At 47.0% G+C, this 23,348-nt stretch overlaps 1 protein-coding gene and 1 non-coding gene across 2 annotated transcripts in view; both read left to right on the top strand.

Annotated features, from left to right (window-relative positions):
• Positions 1–20,311, top strand: part of IQCK (IQ motif containing K) — a 29,260-nt gene extending 8,949 nt beyond the window's left edge. Inside the window, exons 5-8 of the mRNA XM_032231010.1 lie at positions 436–513; positions 8,902–8,986; positions 14,590–14,701; positions 19,895–20,311. Coding sequence (XP_032086901.1) covers positions 436–513; positions 8,902–8,986; positions 14,590–14,701; positions 19,895–20,064 — 445 coding nt within the window. The 3' untranslated portion in view covers positions 20,065–20,311. The remainder of the gene's footprint in view (positions 1–435; positions 514–8,901; positions 8,987–14,589; positions 14,702–19,894) is intronic.
• LOC116518185 lies at positions 16,417–16,523 on the top strand. Its single transcript, XR_004256511.1, has one exon. It is a non-coding gene; the product is annotated as a U6 spliceosomal RNA (small nuclear RNA).
• Positions 20,312–23,348: the final 3,037 nt, after the last annotated feature.

Genomic DNA, 23,348 nt, shown 5'->3' with positions numbered 1-23,348 from the left:
TATAACATTCCTTGTCAGAGAGTCAAGGACGTCTTGCCCTGCACCTTAAGTGGTGTGACTGGGAGGCATCTTCGGTTTGGACGTGGCCTGATGGGGCCATGGGATGGACATGTGGGTGCTGAGCAGGGATTTGAACTTTTCTTTGGGTAGGGAAAACCAGAAAACTTTCAGATTCAGGTTTTCCCAGATGTGCCAATAGGACATCTCTAATAAAGTGCGGAACTTTGAGCCTCTGAGTCTTCTTTCGTTGGGGGTATTACTTGGAACCCTGACAACTGCAGCGATTCACTTAACGACTGTGGCCAGAAAGGTTGTAAAATGGGGGCAAAGCTCACTTGACAAACTTCTCACTCAGCAACGGGAGTTTTGGCCGTAATTCGTAATTCAAGAACTGCCTGCAGGCTTAATTTTCACTCTCAGTTTTGATCCTTCCAGCCACAACGCGAAGAGACAAGGTGAACCTTTCGTGGAATTTTTCGAGATCCCTTTCGTGAAGGATTGGCTAAAGGATCAGTAAGTATTCCTCGCCTCGGACACCCTTTCCCCCTTTCGCTGCGTTGGCTTTTCTGCGAGAGAGAACAAAACACGACCCGCGTGTTCCTTTTCGCTTTCCGTCTCTTCTTTCTCCCACACAATAGCAATAGCAGTTAGACTTATATACCGCTTCATAGGGCTTTCAGCCCTCTCTAAGCGGTTTACAGAGTCAGCATATTGCCCCCAACAACAATCCGGGTCCTCATTTTACCCACCTCGGAAGGATGGAAGGCTGAGTCAACCCTGAGCCAGTGAGATTTGAACAGCCGAACTGCAGAACTGCAGTCAGCTGAAGTAGCCTGCAGTGCTGCATTTAACCACTGCGCCACCTTGGCTCGCAACAATCTTAACGCTCCAACATACAGCTTAGTATGACCCCCGCTTCCTTGCAGAGGAAGATGCGTTTCCCTGGATCTGTTTGCATAGGAGAAGGGAGAGTGTGAATAACTGAATTTTCACCCAAGTTTTTCAGACATTGTTTGCCATTACAAACAGAGGGACTGGCCACGGGTGTTTGTGTCTTGGGTAAGGATAGACCCATGATGGTGAACCTATGGTATGCCTGCTCGAAGTGGCACATGGAGCCCTGACGCCTGGCGTGCTCGGCATTGCCCGTTCCTCTTCCAGGTTAACGGCGGGCATGATAAGCTGGCCATTGTGTGTGCAGCAGGGCCGGAAACCGGAAGAGCTTCTCTGAGATAAGAACCTCGAGGCCCTGTTTTATACTGGCCCTCATCCCCCTGTGGGCTTCCACGTTTGATGCTCCTCCTAAGAGCGTTGATTGTGTTTCCCTATCCTGACTCCATCCCAGCTGGGAGGATGGTTGGAGTGCAGCCAGAAAGTGGCTTTTCCTCTTTGCACTTCATGGTGTCAGGGTCCCAAACAGCATCCAAAAGTAAATCAGAGTCCGAGGCAAAGGATCGCTCAAACTTCCAATTTATTAAGAGAGCCATGTTGGCGCATCTGGGAAACCACGAATCTGAAAGCTTCCCGGTTTTCCCCACCCAGTCGAAAGTTCAAGACCTTGCCCCCACACCCACAAGTCCATCACACGGTCCAATCTCCCACTGCCATGCTGGCATCTTCCACCCATCCAGTTCCGGTCAGGTGCAGAGACAAAGGATGACCTTGGCTTTCTAAGAAGAATGTTGTTATGGCTACCTCTCATCTAACTCCGTACAATCCCCCCTTCCCATTCTCCCACAAAAAAAAAGGCCAGGTAGAATAATAGAAAGTGTGGCAGGCCAATGATCCCCAAAAAAAGATGGCTGCCGGCCTGGCACATGGATTAGTACGAGACGTCCGGGATGCCGCCAAGAAGGAAGACGAGGAGGTGTGGCTATAAGAAGAACATTGTGCCCTATTCATCTGGCCTGGCCTCGCATTCAAATTCGCCCGGCCGTTTCGCCCGGCTGTGAAAAGGAAATCCCCCGACATTTCTACGTCGGCGTGGCTTCCTGTGTCACCTGCCCACAGCCAGCTGGTTCCCAGGGGCATCGGAGTCAGGTGACAGTGGCCCTTCATTAAGGCGGCATTGTCAAGATTTCGAGGATGTCGTCATGCGGGGAGCCTTTCATGCCCTCCTCTCATTCTCTGTCTTCTCCAAAGAATTTCTCTCCGGCTTCTATCACCTCCTCCGGCTTCCAGATCCGTTGTTTGACTAACAGATTTCAGGAAGGGGGTGGGTGGTGTGTCAAGTGTTCGTCCAGGCTGGGCGTTCCCAGCCCACCCCAGACCTTCTCCTTTTCATATTCTAATGCCCCCCAAGTCTGCTAGTCTCAAATGGCCTTCTCAGCTCCCATCATCGCCGCTAGTTTTCGTTTGACCCCCAGGGCTAATTTTGCATGGGTGAGTGGCTTCGCATTCCCTTTCGCCTGCCAATCACTTGGTCTGATGAATGACAGGAGACAATAGGAGTCTGCCAGTATTTGAAGGGTTGCCCCGAAGGAGAAGTGGGGGGCAGTCGATTCCCCAAAGCACCTGAGGGCATAACAAGAAGTAACAGATGGGAACTTACCAAGGAGAGGTAACTTAGAACTAAGGAGGAATTTCCTGACTGTGGGAACAATTAGCCAGTGGAACAAATGGCCACTGGAGGTTGTGGGTGCTCCCATCACTGAAGGGTTTCAAGAAGAGACTGGACAGCCATCTGTCAGACATAGTATAGGATTTCCTCCTATTCCAGGGGCTTTGTTCTAACCGAGGCTTCCCGAGAGCACGAAGCAAACTCCTTGTCGCGACAAAAGCCCCTTTTATTAATTGACTGTGAATTCTGCTCATTCACATCCAGCAAAGTCTTTCGAGGGAGGATTTACGGTCACAGACCTTATCTGGCTTGGAGAGGTGCCAGGCCCGATCTCTGGAGAACTTGGCAAGGAGTCTCAGAGAGTCATGAACAAATTAAGCGAAATAATTGTCTCCTGCAAACTCCACTCCCCTTTCGCTCCTCTTATATTCCCTCTGGGAAGGGCCATTCATCGTCCACCTGTGGCCTTACTTGTTCTTTAGCTCTTCCCTTCATCTGGCAACTCTGCACATGCGCACACTGGGAATAGGCTCCAGTTGTTCCTCTGACTCACTGATGTCTGACTCTGAAGGCAGCTGATAACTGGCATACGGCCCTGGCCCCCTCTCTGCCTCCGACACAGAGCCCTCATCAGAGCCTTCCGCAAACTCCAGGACTGGCCCATCTTCCTCCCCAACCTCCTCACTGTCTGAATCCGCTACCAGCTCCACTGGCCACTGGCAGGCCACAACAGGGTTGGACTAGAAGACCTCCAAGGTCCCTTCGAACTCTGTTATTCTGTTCAGTGTTCCAATATTTGAGGGGCTGCCACAAAGAAGAGGGGATAGACCCATTGTCCAAAGCACCTGAAGGCAGAACAAGAAGTAATGGATGAAAACTAATCAACTTTGAGACTCAGGAGAAATCTCCTGAAAGTGGGAACAATTCATCAGTGGAATGACTTCCCTCCAGAAGTTGTAGGTGCTCCCATCACTGGAGGCTTTTAAGAAGAGACTGGACAGCCATTGTCTGGAAATGTATAGGAACTCAGGGAGTTGGACTAGAAGACCTCTGAGGTTCCTTCCAACTCTCTCTCAGAGAATATCTGTCTCTCTCTCCTTATATCAGCTGGTACCGTAATAATTCCTTTTCAAGTCCCTGATTTCGGGCCGGCTTGTAGGGCATAATGCTAAGGATGGTTACCAATTCTTCTCTCTTTATTTATTTATTAAAGGAGTCTTGATCTGTAAATCAAACAGAAAGCCAAGGTGTGCATAGCATGGTTTCTAAAATTGTATTTATTCGCACGGCTGAATGATGATACTCTTGTTTTTCTTCTCCCAAGAAAACTCTCCAGGGGGTTAACAAGGTTTAAAACAAGCAGACCGCAAGAAATGAAATTAAACCGCACCTTGAAATTAACTATGGAATAAAGGCGAACCATCTAACAGTGAAAATAGAGTATTTTGGTAGAATAACTTGGAATGACCCATTATTGTAGTCAAACAATGGATTAAAGGCAATAAGACTGAAAACTGAAGAAGTGGAAGAGAGAGAGAAGAGAATTCATGCTTGGGATTAAAGCCATGTCTAACACTGGATCACAGGCATTTACACATTAAAGGTAAAGGTTCCCCTCGCACATATGTGCTAGTCATTCCTGACTCTAGGGGGCGGTACTCATCTTCATTTCAAAGCCAAAGAGCCAGTGCTGTCTGAAGACGTCTCCGTGGTCATGTGGCCGGCATGACTCAACGCCGAAGGCGCACGGAACGCTGTTCCCTTCCCACCAAAGGTGGTCCCTATTTTTCTGCTTGCATTTTGTACGTGCTTTCAAACTGCTGGGTTGACCCAAGTAGCGGGAGCTCACTCCGTTACGCGGTGCTGGGGATTCCAACCGCCGACCTTTCTGATCAACAAGCTTAGCGTCTTAGCCCCTGAGCCACCGCATCCCTCATTTACACGTACAGAAAGGTGTATTGGGCTCATACCAGCGTTTCTCAGTAACATCACGATGTACGGACTTCAACTCCCAGAATCCCCCAGCCAGCTATGGACCTGGGATAGGCAGATACTGATTTTTGATGGTATTAGAGGCATCCTCGCAGGATGTAAGCTGTTCCCAGCCAAGCTGCCTTTTGCAATTGACCTATGAGGATTTTGCGTCAATGCCCATGATGTTCAAATGGTGCTCCAGATGCTCTGGGATTACTATTGGTACAACTTTTGCTTTCTTTTGCCACAATCTCTCCATTTCTATTCACGGCTCTTTTGTATTTCGTTAACTGTTCTAGTTCTTTCTCGCTATTATTTTTTGGAAAAAAAAGAGGCTTTCGGTTCCTCTTTTCGTGTGTGTGTGTGTGTGTGTGTGTGCAAAACCCTCTGCTGTTTTTTCTTTTCTGACAGAAGAACCGAAAAGCCGCAGCTCTCTTGCTATCTGGGCCGGTTCAGTTTGCACGCTATTTCCCAAGTTTTCTGCTGCTGCTCCAGTGGTGGGTTTCAAAAATTTTTCGAACCTACTCTGTGGGTGTGGCCTCCTTTGTGGGAGTGGCTTGCCAGCCATGTGACCTGGTGGGAGTTGCTTGCCGGCCATGTGTTTTCTCTCTCTCTCTCTCTCTCTCTCTCTCTCTCTCTCTCTCTCTCTCTCTCTCTCTCTCTCTCTCTTTCCTTTTGTCTTTCTGTCCCTTTTTCCTTTTTTTCTTTCATCTCTCACTTTTTCTTTCTTTTTTTCTTTATTTCTTTCTTCCTTTCTTTCTCTTTCTCTTTCTCTCTCTGCGTGAGTCTGTGTGTGTGTGTGTGTGTGTGTGTGAGTGGTGGGTTTCAAAAAAAATTTGGAACCTCTTCTGTAGGTGTGGCCTGCTTTCCGGGTCCACTGATGGAACCTCTTCTAACCGGTTCGGTAGATTTGACGAACCGGTTCTATCGAACTGGTGCGAACTGGTAGGAACCCACCTCTGTGCTCCTGCTTTGTCTGTGTTTTTCCCCCCCTTTCTTTAATTCAAGACACCCGTCGCAAGGCTGTTAAAACAGCTTGTCCATAAACGCCAAGCAGGCCCCTTTTTGGCTAAGCGGCTCAGGAGCAACCCCAGAAAGGGATCCCAGTCCAAAGCAACGAACAAATCCTAACTGTGTGTCCCAGTGTTTCCAAGTCAACCCTCCCTCCCTCCCCGCGCGCGTCTCCCTCCCGAATCGGGGGAAGGGAACGTGCAGGGAGGGTGCTCTGCCTCCAAACATCGGCACAAGAAACCCCGCAGGGCTGCGGCTCTCGGCCTGTCAACCCCGATGAACGTCACGCCGCGCCTGGCATCTTCGATTTGCATCAACAAGCCGAGTTATCCACGAGGGGATCTGCACGCTAGCATGGCGGGGATGATGGCAGATCAAGGGATCTGTGCGAGGGAGATCACGGGGGCAATTTTAGCAGCTGATAAGAGAGTCTTCCTCCGCTGAAGGAGGCAAGGTCAAGAAATCTGAGAAGGCAGCCCCCCAATTGGCTCATTTGGCCAAATGTGCTTTGCAAATTGCGTGATTATTTTTTTAATGTGTCCCGTTTTACGGTTTGATTGTGGGTTTTACATCGCTTTGGCTTTGATTGGGAGCAGCCCAGAGTTATCAGACAGACGGCAGTGTAAATATTTTAAATCGAATAGCAATTGCACTTAGAGTTATATGCCAGTTATATGCCACCGTGGTTTACAGCCCTCTTAAGCGGAGTCAGTATATTGCCTCAAGTAATCCTGGTCCGCATTTCACCGACCTCAGAAAGATGGAAGGCTTTATATAAAGGTATACTGTTATCAAATAGACAATCAAGAATGTAAGGGAATTAGGTTTATTGGGGGGAAAAAAATACTAATTGTAATTGAACATATACTGTACAATGAAAGTGAGGTATTTAGTTATACTAGATGAAAAATCTGTGATGGTAAATGTTATTCGAGAACATGGATGTCACAACACTTGTAACCAAACGACATGCTCTATGTGATGATGGTTTTTTTGTTTTTGTTTTTCTTTTGTTGTGTGTGTGTGTTGTTTGTTTAATAAAAATAAAAATTTATATTAAAAAAAAAAGATGGAAGGCTGAGTCAACCTTGAGCCGGTCAGGATCGAATTGCTGACAGTGAGCAGAGTTAGCCTGCAATACTCAATTCTAACCACTGTGGACCATGGATGGGTGGATGGGTGGATGGATGGATGGAAGGAAGGAAGGAAAGAAGGAAGGAAGGAAGGAAGGAAGGAAGGAAGGAAGGAAGGAAGGAAGGAAGGAAGGAAGGAAGGAAGGAAGGAAGGAAGGAAGGGAAGAACAACAGCGATAGCACTTAGACTTATATACCACTTCACAGCCCTCTCTAAGCGGATTATAAAGTCAGCCTGTTGCCTCCAACAACCTGGGTCCTCACTTTACCCACCTCAGAAGGATGGAAGGCTGAGTCAACCTTGAGCTGGATCGAACTGCTGGCAGTTGGCATTATTAGCCTGCAATACTGCATTCTAACCACTGTGGACCATGGAAGGAAGGAAGGAAGAAGGGAAGGGAGGAAGGAGGGTGGGAGGGAGAAAGGGAAGAACAACAGCGATAACACTTAGACTTATATACAGGCGCCAGCTCTTTGTCTGCCTCACTGATGTCCGACTCTGAAGGCAGCTGATAACTGTCAGATGGCCCTGGCCCCCTCTCTGCCTCTGACACAGAGCCCTCCTCAGAGCCTTCCCCAGACTCCAGGACTGGCCCATCTTCCTCCCCAACCTCATCACTGTCCGAATCTGCTGCCAGCTCCGCTGGCTGCTGGCGGGCCTTCTTTTCAAACTAGACCAATCAAAACTGTCCCATCACGACTTCCCGGATTTGACAGCTGTTCTTTGCTTGCAAGCGGGACTATCTTTACACCCCTTTTAATAACACGCAATCCTCTGCGCGAAATAGCGGTTCCCTGAGCTAATCTAAATGCAGAGAAGACGGGATAAGGCAGGATGGATGAATTTCAGCATCTCAAACCAGAGAAACAAGAGAAGCACGTCAAGGAATATTTCTGGCCACCTTTTCCAAACGGATCTCCAGCCTCTCGAGCATTTTGACCAAGTTGCCTCGGTGGGCCCCACGGAAGAACAAGATATCCCGCTGATGTCCATCCTAATCAATCTAGCTGCTCCCCTGTTTTTTCTTCCCGATGTCAGATTTATCTTCTCCCGTGGCTGAAAACTTGGCGCGCGAGGGCATCCAGGCGATGCCAGATCGTTCTGGGAAATCCAATTGCACACGAGCCGAGCACTTTTGCTGTAGTTACCAAGTGCCCCGCAGGGACCGTTAAAAAATTTTTTATTTGCAACCAACGCACCTCGCACGTTCCCTGCAGCCGATTCATCTCGGGGTGCCCCAGCTGTCTCCTGCCACCAATAATTGATTCCCGCTTGCCCAGTTCATTCCTGCCCCAGCCGATCTTCTATTTTCATTCGAACTAAAGTCAATTACTAATACGGCAATTTAAAAAACGGACCTGGGGTGACTTCGACTCATTTCGGACTGGAATGGGTGAGGTTTCCCCACGATTGGCTTTCTGGACATGAAGCCCTTCCCCGTCGGACTTGAGCTATCTACGTCCCATTCCTACTTTAGCCTTGGATTGGTTCCCCCCCCCCCCCCAAACAGATCCTCGTGATTTGAAAAATGAAACCCGGCGCAGGCATGGACGGAATTCGTACTGCAATGTTAGGGAGGGCAAGCTTGTATTTCTCCGGATAAAAATGCTGGGATATAAACATCACAGAGAATTTGACTTTGGGCCAGTCACTAGGAGACTGGGAGTCCTAGTTCTGCCATAGGCATGAAAGTTGACTGGGTGACTTTGGGTCAATCACTAGGAGGTGGTGATTTCTAGTCCCGCCTTAGCCATGCAAATCAGCTGGGTGACTGGTCCAATCACTAGGAGATGGTGAGTTCTAGTCCCGCCTTAGGCATGAAAGACAGCTGGGTGACTTTGGTCCAATCATCAGGACTGTGAGTTCTAGTCCTGCCTTAGCCATGCAAATCAGCTGGGCGTCTTTGGGCCAATCACTAGGAGATGGTGAGTTCTAGTCCCGCCTTAGGCATGCAAATCAGCTGGGTGACTTTGGGCCAATGACTAGGAGATGGTGAGTTCTAGTCCTGTCTTAGGCATGAAAACCAGCTGGGTCACTTTGGGCTAGTCCCTCTCTCTCAGCCCAACCCACCTCACAGGGTTGTTGTTGTTGTTGTATGGAAAACAGGGAGGTGTGTTGGATACGTTGGCCGCCTTGAGTTATTTGTAAAAACGAGTAAAGTCGCGATATAAATAATAATAAAGAAAAGGTGTACGATTTTGAAATGGGAATCTTTTCTCTAGTCCTAGGCCTCCCATTCCTCTCTCTTTGCTGCTCACCGAGAAAGATGCCGGCCACATCATCCAAACCTTCTGGAAAGGTTATCGGGTAAGACACCCCCCCCCCCTCTATAATAGTTTTGCCAGATGTTCCCTCCGTGCAACCAACTTTAGCCCAAGGGGAATTCCCTGCTTAAGGTTTCGGCCTCAAGCGCTATAAATGTCTACAAATAGGCAGGTGGACTGAGGATTTGCATAGTAGCCATTGCTCAGTTGCCATACGGTTGCGGGAGAAAAATGATGCTGACAGGGTGCAAAGCTCAGTCTTGGTTTCCCACCATGCTTAGATGTTCAAAAGCAGATGTGATCAGGGGACCAGGAGCGTCTTTCAAGTCATGTGGTCCCTTGTCTTGTTTAATCCACAGCTGTGTTTTTTTCGGTTCCACCACAAAACCGCGCTCGACGAAACCACATAGCTGACGTCATCAACAGGGCGAAAACAGCGCGGAGACAGAAGCACGCTGTAAACGCTAAACCTAAAATTAACCCCTAAACCTAAACCTAACCCCCCTAAACCTAATCCTAATCCTAAACCTAAACCTAACCCTTAACCTAACCCTTAACCTAACCCTAAACCTAATCCTAACCCTTAACCTAACCCTAAACCTAACCCTAACCCTTAACCTAACCCTAACCCTAACCCTTAACCTAACCCTAAACCTAACCCTAAAGCTAACCCTAAACCTAACCCTTACCTTAAGTTGAATCGGCTTGCTTTCAAAGCGCTATTTAAAGCGCCCTTCTTTCTCCGTGCTGGCTGTTGTCTCTCTGTTGATGACATCAGCGACGCGGTTTAATCGGGCGCGGCTTAGTCGAGCGCGGTTTTGACGGGTCATGATTTTTTTCAACCTTGGCCAACTTTAAGACTTGTGGACTTCAACTCCCAGAATTCCACAGCCAGTACGGGAAGTCTGAGAACTGGAGCTCTGCATATCTTAAGAGTTACCAAGGTTGAAGAAACATTGGTCCAGGTGATGATTTAATTAAAGCCGCACATGTCCCTTGGGGTCGAAGAACTCGTCGAATTGGGGGAGAAGACTGAGCAAAGAACAGGATACTTGGTATTTGGAAAGGAAGGAGAAAAAGAGAACGTAGGAGAGAAGAATGAAGGGTGATTTGGAAACGAGAGGACATGAAGAGCTAAGAACACACAAGGATGTTTTATGAGAGGACAATCTTCTTGTATTTCTAACTCTTGTCCTTGAGATGGAAGTTGCCCATCCCAACTCCTCCTCCCGAAATCCTCCCCAAAGTCCTTTAAAATTCAAATCATCTTTAAACACACATCCATGCCCAGTCCTCTGACTTTTGCCAGCTAAACTTTGCAAGATTTCAGCAGTCTTACCGGTGGTGTGTTTCAAAAAAATTTGGAACCTCTTCTGTAGGTGTAGGCCTGCTTTCCGGGTCCACTGGTGGAACCTCTTCTAACCGGTAGATTAGAAGATTTGACGAACCGGTTCTACCGAACTGGTGCAAACCGGTAGGAACCCACCTCTGGGTCTTACCCATGGATGCTAAATCTGTGTCCTGGGTCTCTACATCACGTTGATGTGTCAATTCAGAGACTCAAAAGCTTGCGTTGAAGGCAGGCTCACAGAATGGCCCCTGTAGCAACATGGTGGCCATAACTCTTTCCTTGTGGTTGACCTCCAGTTTGGAGGCTCAAAAACAGCTTGGGAAATTGGGAGTTTAGAGTTTAGAGTTTTATTTCATTTGTATGCCGCCCTTTTCCCTAAGGGGACTCAGGGCGGCTCACAACTCAAAGAAGGGAAGGGGGGATACAGACAGTTTAACAACAACACAAAACAATACATAGTTAAAAAGCGCAACAATCATACCATTCGAGATAGGGGCAGCGAATCTTTAGCCCCAGGCCTGTCGGAACAGCCAGGTTTTGAGGGCTATGCGGAAGGCCTGGAGGGTGGTGAGGGTACGAATCTCCACGGGGAGTTCGTTCCAGAGGGTCGGAGCAGCCACAGAGAAGGCTCTCCTCCGGGTGGTCGCCAGTCGACACTGGCCGGCGGATGGAATTCAGAGGAGGCCTAATCTGTGGGATCTAATCGGTCTAGTGGAGGTAATTGGCAGCAGGCGGTCTCTCAAGTACCCAGGTCCAATACCACGAAGGGCTTTATAAGTGACGACTAGCGCCTTGAAGCGTATCCGGAGACCAATAGGCAGCCAGTGCAGCTCGCGGAGGATAGGTGTTACGTGGGTGAATCGAGGTGCACCCACAATCGCTCGCACGGCTGCATTCTGGACAAGCTGAAGTCGCCGAATACTCTTCAAGGGCTGCCCCATGTAGAGCACATTGCTCTACATGGGCTCAACCGAGAGCAGCAGCTCCAGGCTACCGGTAAGCCCGTAAAGCGCGCGAGATAAACTTAGCCCAACGGAGGGCTATAAGAGGAGGACCTCTGGCTGGCCTCCCCCATGTTTCTGCTGGAAACATGATCACAGACTAAAGGCCCTTTGCTCTAATCCTCTACTGGAGAAATTGTACGTCTGATTGATGGGTTGGTGGGTGGGGTGATTGCTGTGACCCAACGTGCTCTTGGTTGTTCTGCTTTTTTTCCCCTTTCTTTTGGTCACATGGGGTTGGGAGAGTAGAGAAGCGAGGGTTGTCTGAGACACATCCTCTCATTCTGGATTTAAAGGTCAACCGAAAGGATACGGCTGGAGATTTGCCACTTATACTCCTCTTGCTATTTTAAGCCAGACACAGCAGACATCTGATAGTTTCCATGAGAAGAAGTAATCCTATTGGTAGCTTATTCTGTCCTGATGAGTCTCTGCTCAGTCGGAGAGAGAGAGGTGGATGGATGGATGGCAATAGCAAGCGCGCTTAGACTTATATACCGCTTTACAGTGCTTTACAGCAGTGTTTCTCAACCTTGGCCACTTGAAGATGTCTGGACTTCAACTCCCAGAATTCCCCAGCCAGCGAATGCTGGCTGGGGGATTCTGGGAGTTGAAGTCCAGACATCTTCAAGTGGCCAAGGTTGAGAAACACTGCTTTACAGCCCTCTTTAAGCGGGTTACACAGTCAGCCTCTTGCCCCCAACAATCTGGGTCCTCATTTGACCCACCTCGGAAGGGTGGAAGGCTGAGTCAACCTTGAGCCTGTTGAGAATCAAACTTCTGGCAGTTGGCAGAATTAGCCTGCAATATTGCATTCTAGCCCCTGTGCAGGATGGATGGATGGATGGATGGATGGATGGATGGATGGATGGATGGATGGATGGATGGAAGGAAGGAAGGAAGGAAGGAAGGGCAATAGCCCTTGGACTTATCTACCGCTTCACAGGGCTTTACATCCCTCTCTAAGCGGTTTACAGAGTCAGCCTCTTGCCCCCAACAATCCTGGTCCTCATTTGATTCACCTTGGAAGGATGGAAGGCTGAGTCAACCTTGAGCCAGTCAGGATTGAACTCTTGGCAGTGGGCACAGTTAGCCTGCAATACTGTATTTTAACCACTGTGCACCATGGGAGGGAGGGAGGGCAGTAGCACTTAGACTTATATACCGCTTCACAGTGCTTTCCAGCCCTCTCTAAGTGGTTTACAGAGTCAGCCTCTCTTGCCCCTAACAATCTGGGTCCTCATTTTACCCACCTCGGAAGGATGGGAGGCTGAGTCAACCTTGTGAGATTTGAACTGCCGAATTGCAGCCTGCAGTACTGCACTCTGACCACTGGGCCACCTCGGCTCTTGGATAAAGAAAGATCCCAAAAGTTTCTGTCCGCAGCCAGAAGTTAAATGGGTGGGTCATTGTCTCTCTGGTTTCTTTATACCAAGCGGTTAGAAAACATCACTCCCAAATATCTGTGGAGATTCTCAGTCATCCAGGTCAAGGTTCTCCCCAAAATACCTATTTAAAAGGCAACTGAGCTTCATTTTTTCCTTGTGTTACGTTTCACTTCTCATCCAAGATTTTTCAGTCCTGAGAACTGAGGAAGCTTCTTGGAAGAGAAGCAAAATGTCTTCAACAAGCCCAGTTGCCTTTTGAAAAAGCACCTTTGGTGCTCAGGTTCATGAACTGAAGAAGTTCCTTAGATGAGAAGGGAAATGTCTTCAAGGAAAAAATCTAAGTCCAGTTGCCTTTTGAAAAAGCACTTTTGGTCACTTCTAAATACATGATGATGATGATGATGATGATGATGATGAATGCGGCCGCGCGAGCGATTTTGGGTGCACCTCGTTTCACCCACATAACACCTATCCTCCGCGAGCTGCACTGGCTACCTGTCGATCTCCGGGTACGCTTCAAGGTGCTACTTGTCACCCATAAAGCCCTTCATGGTAGTGGATCTGGATACTTGAGAGACCGCCTACTGCCAATTACCTCCACTCGACCAATTAGATCCCATACATTAGGCCTCCTCCGAGTTCCATCTGCCGGTCAATGTCGACTGGCAACCACGCAGAAGAGAGCCTTCTCGGTGGCAGCTCCGACCCTATGGAACGATCTCCCCGTGGAGATTCGTACCCTCACCACCCTCCAGACCTTCCGCACAGCCCTCAAAACCTGGCTATCCCGTCAGGCCTGGGGTTAAAGACCGTAACCCACCCGAATTGTATGAATGTTGTGCTTTTAATGATGTACTGTCTTATGTGTTAATCTGTTTGTTTTCCCCTCCTTTCGAATTGTAAGCTGCCCTGAGTCCCCCCAGGGAAAAGGGCGGCATATAAATAAACTACTCCAATACTCCAATACTCCAATGATGATGATGTTATCCATTTAGTCATGTCTGCCTCTTGGTGATTGCATGGGCCAGTCATCTCCACATCTTCCTAAATCTAAATACAGTACTTAACGCCACCAACAGAGAACTGAGTTTGGGGAGCTGACATCATGTTCTCAAGAAGGTAGTTTCATACTGACTCAACATGTCTGTGGAGATTCCCAGTCATCGAGGCCATGGTTGCCTCAAAGGTGCTTTCTCAAAAGGCAACTGGACTATGTTTTACCCCTGAAGAAGTTTCACTTCTCATCCAAGAACAGTCAACCCTTCTGGCCGAATGGTGGGAGGGAATGGCTTAGTTCTGCTATCCTTCCATCCCCTCCACCCGCCATCCAGCCAGAACTGAGGAAGCTTCTTGGATGAGAAGCAAAACATCTTCTTCAAAGAAAAAATATATGCTATTTTTCGGAATTTTAGACAGACCTTTCCCCCCCCACCCCAAAAGGGTGAAAAATTGGGTGCGTCTTATACACTGAATACAGCATTTTTGGCCTCCCGAAACCCCACCCTCTTCACAAAAATGGACTTCCAGAGGGTTTGGGAGGCTTGCAAAATGCTCCTGGGGGTTGGGGAGGGCAAAAACGAGCAAAAAGCAGACCTTTTTTTGCTTGATTTTGCCCCCTCCCCAGCCCCCAGGAGCACTCTACAAGCTCTCTGCAAGTCCATTTTTTGTGGAGAGGGGTGGGGTTTCATGCCGTTTTTCACAAAAAAAATGTGGTGTGCAGAAGGATTGGGAGGCCTGCAGAGTGCAATTTTTTTTTTTTTAAATTTAGCTCTTCAAAATCTTGGTTCATCTTATACTCCAAAAAATACAGTAATGCGTTTTGCCTTTTGAAAAAGCACTTTCGACATCGGCTCCACAAATAACCTCCAGAGTTTCTTACCCAGGCACGAATGTTTCCCATTTCTAGGTCCGTTGTGATCCTGAAGTCCAGGAATTACGCCAGTGGCAAAAACATTTGAGGGAGACCAAGAACATTCACAAACGCGTACGAGAATTCTGGGCCAATCAAGAAAAGAAAGGTAATTCGGCTGAAATGGAGCTGTCCTCAAGATGTCGGGGTCCCAATTGAAAAAATGTTAGGCTGATTGAGAAGTATAGATGAGCTTTTCTCAATGGTATCTCTTAGACTGCATCAGAATGCAATCCCTGCTAGGAAATTCCATTCTTGCGTATGCCATATTTTTCGTAGTATAAGATGCACCTTTCCCCCCCACAAAAATAGGGTGAAAATCTGGGTGCCTCTTATACACTGAACACAGCATTTGTGGCCTCCTGAAACCCCACTGCCTTTGCAAAAATGGATGTGCAGGGGCTTTGGGAGGCCTGCAAAGTGCTCCTGGGGACTAGGGAGGGCAAATTGTTTTTGGCACCCCCCCCCCAGCTCTTAGGAGCACACTACAAGTCTCCCAAAACCTATGCATGCCTGTTTTTTGTTTTTTTTTGCAAAAAAACAGGCCATTTTTTGCTCGTTTTTGCCCTCCTCAGCCCCCAGAAGCACTTTGCAGGCCTCTCAAACTCTCTGTATGCCCCGTTTTTCACAAAAAATGAGGCGTGCAAAGGGTTTGGGAGACCTGCAGAGCGCAAAACCTTTTTTTTTTTTTTTTAAATTACCTCTTCAAAATTTTGGTGCGTCTTATACTCCTGTGCGTCTTAGACTCTGAAAAATGCAGTAAGTGAAAGATTTGCTGTCGGGGGGGGGGGGGGATAGCCGCCATCTAAAAGAAATGATGTAACTAGAGAAGAATGTTGCTTAGGAATAGACCCTCTCCTTCCTCTCCCCCTCACTCTCTCTGTATCTGTCTTCCTAAGAATGAATGAATGCATCCGTGCGCAACGTTTGCTCGCCATCCCTGGGTTAGAAGATGTTTTGTTCTTTCTTTCTTTTTCTTTTTGGACACATCCGAACATGTTTTTCATCCTTTGCATAGGAAGGACATCACGATTGCCCTCGATGTCCATCCTTTGTGTGCCAGCCTTGTTCTATGAAGACAACTGGTCCTTGTGTATGAACCCCAGATATCTTCGCTCACTGTTTATTAAAGCCCTTCTCCCTGAAGTTACAGCAATGACGGAACGGTTTCCCCCGTCCCTCCTCAGCTTGCAAAAAATTCCCCTCTCACATGATCAGATGAAAAGGAAAACATTTCCCCTTTTTGCTTGCCGTGTGTTTGTTTAAAAGAACCTTCCCTTTTTTCTTTCTTTTTTTAAAAAAAGGCCTTTTCTACTCACCATGAGTTGGCAGACCCAAGACTGAACTTGGTGGGGCTTTCATAAGCCCGCTTTGGGGCCCATCACATGATAACAAAATTGTTTATTCTCCCCACCACCACCCCAGACAATGGCACATCTGTCCTTTGCAAACAGCAGCTTCCATTCAAAATGGGCACAAAAGCTACCATTCTCTTTCCCGAAACTTCGTCGTTCAAGGGTGGAAACGTATCAATGGGCATGTGTCGTGCGTTGGCACGGGTGCGCAGCTTTCTCCTTCTCGGATGCTTGAGATTCTTCTCCCTAAGTTGAGGAATACTAACATCTTCCTAAAGGACGTCCTGCGTGAGAACTCTGGAGGCTGAGGTCGGCCTGAAAATTGTCTGTCCTCTGCCCTCCAAGAAGCTCAGTAAACATACCGTATTTTTCGGAGTATAAGACGCACCAAGGTTTTGAAGAGGCAAATAAAAAAATTTTTTTGCACTCTACAAACCTCCCAAAAACGGCCCGTTTTTTTTGTGTGTGTGTGCTCGCTTCGGCAGCACATATACTAAAATTGGAACGATACAGAGAAGATTAGCATGGCCCCTGCGCAAGGATGACATGCAAATTCGTGAAGCGTTCCATATTTTTGTTTATTCCTCAGTTATTTTTACTAGGTATATGTACTGACTTTACAGTGGTAGAGACTAACTTGATTCTGCACCTAATAACTGCAGCAAGACTGTTGGTGGCGCAATACTGGAAGAAGGAAGACTTGCCTACAATCCAAGAATGGACATTGAAAGTCACAAACTTAGCCGAGATGGCTAAAATATCAGCATATCTTAAAGATCACTCAAATGAGAGATATAAACGAGACTGGAAAAGATGGATTGACTATATACAAAATAAATACGGGACCAAGAAATTCCAGTTAGCCTATGCTTAAGATCAGAAATGATTTAAACTGTTTAAAGTTAGTTTAGTAAGAAGAAGCTAAGGTCAATGTAGAATGTCATTAATTTCTTTACCGTGTACGGGTTCTGGGAAGTTGGGGGGGGGAAGGAGGAGGGGGGCTGGGGGGGGTGGAGGGAGGGAGGGGCATACAAAAAAATTGTACTTCAATATTTTAATGATTGACGAATGATGAAATATTTGTGTTTTTTAAAAGAAATAAAACTCTTTTTTTCTAAAAAAACGGCCCGTTTTTTGCGAAAATGGGCCCATTTTCTTTTCCAAAAAAATGGCATGAATAGCTTTTAGGAAACTTGTAGAGTGGTCCTGGCGGGGGGGTGGTTGCCCCCCCAAATGAACAGACAATGGCCCATTTTTCACAAAAACGGGCCGTGTTTTTTCCCCCCAGAAAAAGGGCATGAAAAAGATTGATCAATACTTTTGAACATTGGTGTTGGGAGAAGATGCTTGAGAAGACCATGGGCAGCCAAGAAGACAGACCAAGGAGTTGAGTGAGACTTCTCACTCAAGACACTCACTACTGGCCACCTTCAAATTCTCCCACTTTGGGTCCTGACTCCCTCGAAAACCCCGTAATGCTGGGAAAAATGGAAAGCAAGAGAAGAAGAGGATGATCTGCAGCAGGGTGGAAGTTACTCACTTACAATGGAGATGGATGAACAGTTGGGAGACCAGAAGGCACAGTTGCCCACACTGTGCTGCTTATACTTAGAAATATCTGCAAGAGGGGGGTTTATACAAGGGGTTTCCAAACTTGGCAACTTTTTATGACTTGTGGACTTCGTCTCCCAGAATTCCCCAGCCCCGCCCTGTATTGCTTATGTTTAGAAATACCTACAAGGGATGTCCAACCCGTCAACCTTAAAACGTATGGACTTCAACTCCCAGAATTCCCCAGCCCCGCACTGTATTGCTTATGTTTAGAAATACCTACAAGGGATGTCCAACCCGTCAACCTTAAAACGTATGCCCTTCAACTCCCAGAATTCTCCAGCCAGGGAATTGAAGTCCACAAGTCTCTGGGAGTTGAAGTCCATAAGTCTTAAAGTTGCCAAGGCTGGATGCCCCTGGTTTATACCAAATGATAGCCTTTCATTTAGAATAGAATAGAATAGAATAGAATAGAATAGAATAGAATAGAATAGAATAGAATAGAATAACAGAGTCGGAAGGGACCTTGGAGACCTTCTAGTCCAGTGGTTCCCAAACTTGGCAACTTTAAGACTTGTGGACTTCAACTCCCAGAGTTCTCCAGCCAGAAGAGCTAGCTGGAGAATTCTGGGAGTTGAAGGCCACAAGTCTTAAAGTTGCCAAGTTTGGGAACCACTGTTCTAGTCCAACCCCCTGCCTAGACAGGGTACCCTATACCACTTCAGACAAATGGCTATCCAACATCTTCTTGAAAACTTCCAGTGTTGGAGCATTCACAACTCCTGGGGGCAATTCTGTTCCACTGATTAATTCTTCTAACTATCAGGAAATTTCTCCTAAGTTGCTTCTCTCCTTGATTAGTTTCCACCCATTGTTTCTTGTCCTCCCCACAGGTCCCCTTGAAAATAGTTTGACTCCCTCTTCTTTGTGGCAACCCCTGAGATATTGGAAGACTGCTATCATGTCTCCCCCCTAGTCCTTCTTTTCATTAAACCAGACATACCCAGTTCCTGCAACCGTTCTTCACATGTTTTAGCCTCCAGTCCCCTAATCCTCTTTGTTGCTCTTCTCTGCACTCTTTCTACAGTCTCCACATCTTTTTTATATCGTGGTGACCAAAAGCTGGATGCCGTATTCCAAGTGTGGCCTTAGCAAGGCATTACAAAATTGTATTAACCCTTCACGTGATCTTGAGTCTATCATTTCGTTTTTTTTTTTTTTTCCTTGACCGGCTTCCGCCCGCCGTCCACATGCCTACCAAATCATGAACCATCCTTTGAAAAATCAAGCCACACGAGCCGGGCTTGCGTGAGCCTGAATGTTAAAAGTGTGTGTTTGCCTCCAGTGCCACTCAGGTGCCAGAGAGGGCACGGACATTTGATCTGCTGTGTAGCAGCTGAGAACGCAGCCCTCCAAAGCCCACAGCCCCATAGGGAGGTCGATGCCTCTGCAGTGCTCCAAGTTCTCTGTTGTGGGTAGATGTGTTTCTGCGTGCGTAGGGGTCTTTGAAACTATGCTTTGTAAAACACGCCAAAGTCAGGAACATGGTAGTTAAGTCTGAAATGCAAGATCTTACAGGAGGGTTTTGTGTTTTTTTTAAAAGAACTTTTATCCAGATTCATGCATCACACAAAGTAGTAATAAGTTTTATTTAGTAGGAGCAAAGTAAGTTTAGTTTTAATTTCCTGCAAACATACATTACGGCTTAGCGACTTAGCGTGGGCTTTTTCATATTTTATAGCAATGTAAAGGTTCCTCTCGCACATGTATGCTAGCCGTTCCCGACTCTAGGGGGCGGTGCTCAAAGCCGAAGAGCCAGCGCTGTCCGAAGACGTCTCTGTGGTCATGTGGCCGGCATGACTCAATGCCGAAGGCGCACGGAACGCTGTTACCTTCCCACCAAAGGTGGCTCCTATTTTTTCTACTTGCATTTTTTATGTGCTTTCGAACTGCTAGGTTGGCAGAAGCTGGGACAAGTAACAGGAGCTCACTCCGTTAGGCAGCGCTAGGGATTTGAACCGCCAAACTGCCGACCTTTCTGATTGACAAGCTCAGCAGCCACTGAGCCACCGCGTCCCTATAGCAATGTGATAGAAGTCTCTAAAAAACAGGGGTGTTCAGCCTTGCCAACCTTATGACTTATGGACTTCAACTCCCAGCAATGCCCAACCACCCTTGCAGGGGGAATTCTGGGAGTTGAAGTCCACAACTTTTAAAAAAGTTGCCAAGGTTGGGCATCCCTGATTTAAGGAGTCACCAAGCACTGAGCCCACCTCCATGGCATTTTAGGGATTCCTGATCCAATTTAAATATCCACATGTGAAGATTTTCCATTTTCTGACTGCCGAAAATGTTTTTAATAATATAGACCAAACATGTGTATTTTTTTTTCCCAGTGGGAACCAAACTGGAAGACTCTGAGCAGCCCAGTTCAAGTTTCGTAAAAGCTGTAATGGTGGATAGGTCAAAGACATCGGAGGTCAAAGCCAAGATTAGCAAGGACCAGCTAAGCAGCTCCAAGCTTGCAGAGAATTCATCCCAGGTAAGATACATCAGCCTCTTTTAATTATAAAGTTGTCTTCTTCAAAATTATGGCTTCAGGGTCCCAAATCATCTGCTTGCTGGTGTAGGCCATAAGGAAAGTGGCATTGATCTAAATATGGAAGAACCGTTTTATTTATCTGTATCCTGCCTTTATTATTTTTATAAATACCCCAAGGTGCTGAATGGATCCCAAAACACCTCCTTTCTATTTTTTCCACAACCACCACCCTGTGAAGTGGGTTGGGATGAGCGTGAGTGACTGGCCTCAAGTTGTCCAGTTGGCCTAAGTTGACCAGTTTTCATGCCTAAGGGGGAACTAGAACTCACCATCTCCTGGTGATTGGCTAAAATCACCCAGCCAGTTTTCATGCCTAAGGCGGGACTAGAACTCACCATCTCCTGGTGATTGGCTCAGTCACCCAACCAGTTTTCATGCCTAAGACGGGACTAGAACTCACCATCTCCTGGTTAAGTCATCTAGCCAGTTTTCATGCCTAAGGCGGGACTAGAACTCACCATCTCCTGGTGATTGGCTCAAAGTCACCCAGCCAGTTTTCATGCCTAAGGCGGGACTAGAACTCACCATCTCCTGATGATTGGCTTAAAATCACCCAGCCAGTTTTCATGCCTAAAGCAGGACTAGAACTCATCATCTCCTGGCTCCTAACCTGGTGCCTTCACCACTGGACCAAACTGGCTCTCATTTTAATACAGTAAATATCAATAGATATAACCCCACATAAACCGGTCATGCATTTTCAAGAATGCAAAGGCGCCCCGAGATCAAAATGTTTTGAGAACTGCTTCTCTCGGGTAGCTACCTGGGGAAGTTCTCCTCCTTGCTGACCATTTCAACCCCCCTCAAATCGTGTTGCAAAGCCAGTCTGTGTGTTTGGTTTGCAACCCTGGTGGGATTCAAATAATTTAACAACTGGTTCTCTGCTGGGTAGGCGGGGCTCGGTGGTCATGTGACTGGGTGGGCGTGGCCAACTCAACGTCACTCAGGTCGATGGGCGCTTGCTTCGCCTTAGCTGTTAGTACGTAATAAGGGTTAACCGGAGAGGCAGTTTCTGTAAGCAGGGCAATAAAGTTGAGGCTAGAAACAACACCAGAATGTTTCCTTCCTTCCTCCCTTCCTTACAGGATTAGCCCTGAAAGTGGGGGGAAAAACAAAAGGAGATTTCTTCCAACAACCGGTTATCCGAAGTGCTTAGAAAGTTACCAACCGGTTCTCCCGAATAGGTACGAACCGGCTGAATCCCACCACTGGTTTGCAACCATCTGATGCGCTCACCAAGAATATGTTCCTTTAAATTCAACGACAAACGTATTGTGAAAAACACCCTAAGAGCTTTAGGCCCAGCAATATGCAAGTGCTTTTCCCCCCCCTCCCCCTTAATTCTAGAAGCATTAGCAGCTGAAAAGATTTTTTTTAAAAAGGATCCCTTGGGACCCAATTGGGCCGACGGCAGCTGTGCTCATTGAACTGTAGCCGCCGCACAAACATTGACACACAAAAGCTTTTAAGCAGAACAAAACAAATAATGACCAAGCCATTGTAAGTAAATAGTAATTCTTTATTTTTTATTTGTGATTTTTTTTAAATTATTTTTTTTATTTTCTTCATTAAGAACAGCATTTTTGAAAATAAAATGTCTCTTTCTTGCCCATGTTTTACAACTCTGCTTTCTGTTTAGTTTAAATTTCATCTCTCTTATGTACAAGTCCATATGGTACACAATTGATTGTCTCAAAAACCTTCCGGAGACGTAGAATGTGAAATGGTAGGCGAGGGTCAAAAGGATAAGGAAGGGGGGGAGAATATTATTTTTAAAAAAGCACATTAATACATTTAATCAATATTTACATATATTATCAAAAGAAGAAGAGAGCACTTGTCATTTTTAATAAAAAGCACCAGTTGGATTATCTGGTAAGGATAGTAGAGTAGTCGAATTTATATATATATATATATATTTTCCCAAACCTCCTAATCAAAGCTACTATTGCTTCTGATTCTGCTGCTTTGGGTTAGAAATGGAAACTCCGAGCAGCAAATTAGCCAAAGCAACGATGTTCCCAAAAAGCAGATTTCAGTTAGAATTGGAAGACATCTTGTTTCATTTAGGATTCAGCCTGAAGGTCGTCATGTCTTCTGGGGACCTAGTGTCCTTCTAAAATCACAGACATGGAAGTAGTCCAGGTCTTCTTAAACACTGGCCACAATGGTGGAGCTCCCTTTCCTAAGCTTGGACGCCCTTCAGATGCATGGACTCTTGACTCCCCGAATTCCCCACCAGGATGTTCCTGAGAATTCTGGGAGTCCTAGACTCCTGGAGTTTGCACCAAACTTGGGAAAGTTGAGTGTGAAGGATGAACTCATTACCCAGCTGATCCCCACAGGACTAAAACTGAATGGGAATTGACAGTCGACAAATGTAAGTGGAGATTACATCTTGGGCCAATGACGTCGAGCCAGAAACCTCCTTGGGTTCTGATTGGCCAGCCCTGCTTTCTGTATACTTCATGCATGACCCTCCAAGCTATCCCTCTGTGGAAAAGGGGTGCAGCTGACAGGGAGTTAAGACCACTGGACGTGCACCCAAGCTTAGTAGAACGGAAGCATGCTTAATGTTTCACTAGGCCCACAGCAACTGCGAAAAGCCACTGGAAACATTGCTGCCGGCTTTGAGGGGGTGCAGTTTGCAAGCAGCCAAGAGCCAGCCCAAGAATCAGAAGGGAAGGAGGAAGGAGCGAGGGGGTGTTCCCCCCCTAATGCAGAAAAGCGTGGTAGATCATGCTTTCTCCGTGGGCAGAATGGCCTTCCATCCTCCACCTAAGGCAGCAGGCAAGCTTACAAAACGTTACCCCACTCTCTCCTTCGATCCTTGGCTGGGTGGGCATCTGCTACTTGAATCAGGGCTGCAAGGATCAAGACATCCTCTAGATGGCTGCAAAGAGCTCAGAAAGCTCTGTCTCTCTGCTGCCATCTGGCGGTCGATTGGATGTTTTCAGCCCGATTCGGCAAGTCCAAGGAAAATCCACCACTGGTGCCAAAAAATGCAGCATGGAGCTTAACAACGTTGCTCGGACTGCGTCTGTTGTTCCAATTGTTCCTTTCCAATTTGCCCAGCTCATTTCCCCATATTGCTCTATAAATTGTCTTCTAGCCTGCTTTTCTATTGGGGAATTTGCTGTTATCTGCTAGTTACATTAATCAGCAATCACGAAGCACAGTATAACATTGATGCTGCTGTGAAACCCAGGTATTTTCTCTCCCCGTGTGTTAAGTGCCTCCCCAGATGC

The sequence above is a fragment of the Thamnophis elegans genome, chromosome 14 (genome assembly GCF_009769535.1).
Source record: "Thamnophis elegans isolate rThaEle1 chromosome 14, rThaEle1.pri, whole genome shotgun sequence".
Classification (NCBI taxonomy): domain Eukaryota; kingdom Metazoa; phylum Chordata; class Lepidosauria; order Squamata; family Colubridae; genus Thamnophis; species Thamnophis elegans.
Note: the sequence above shows the minus strand (reverse complement) of the source record. Positions and strands in the feature narration are given on the sequence as shown.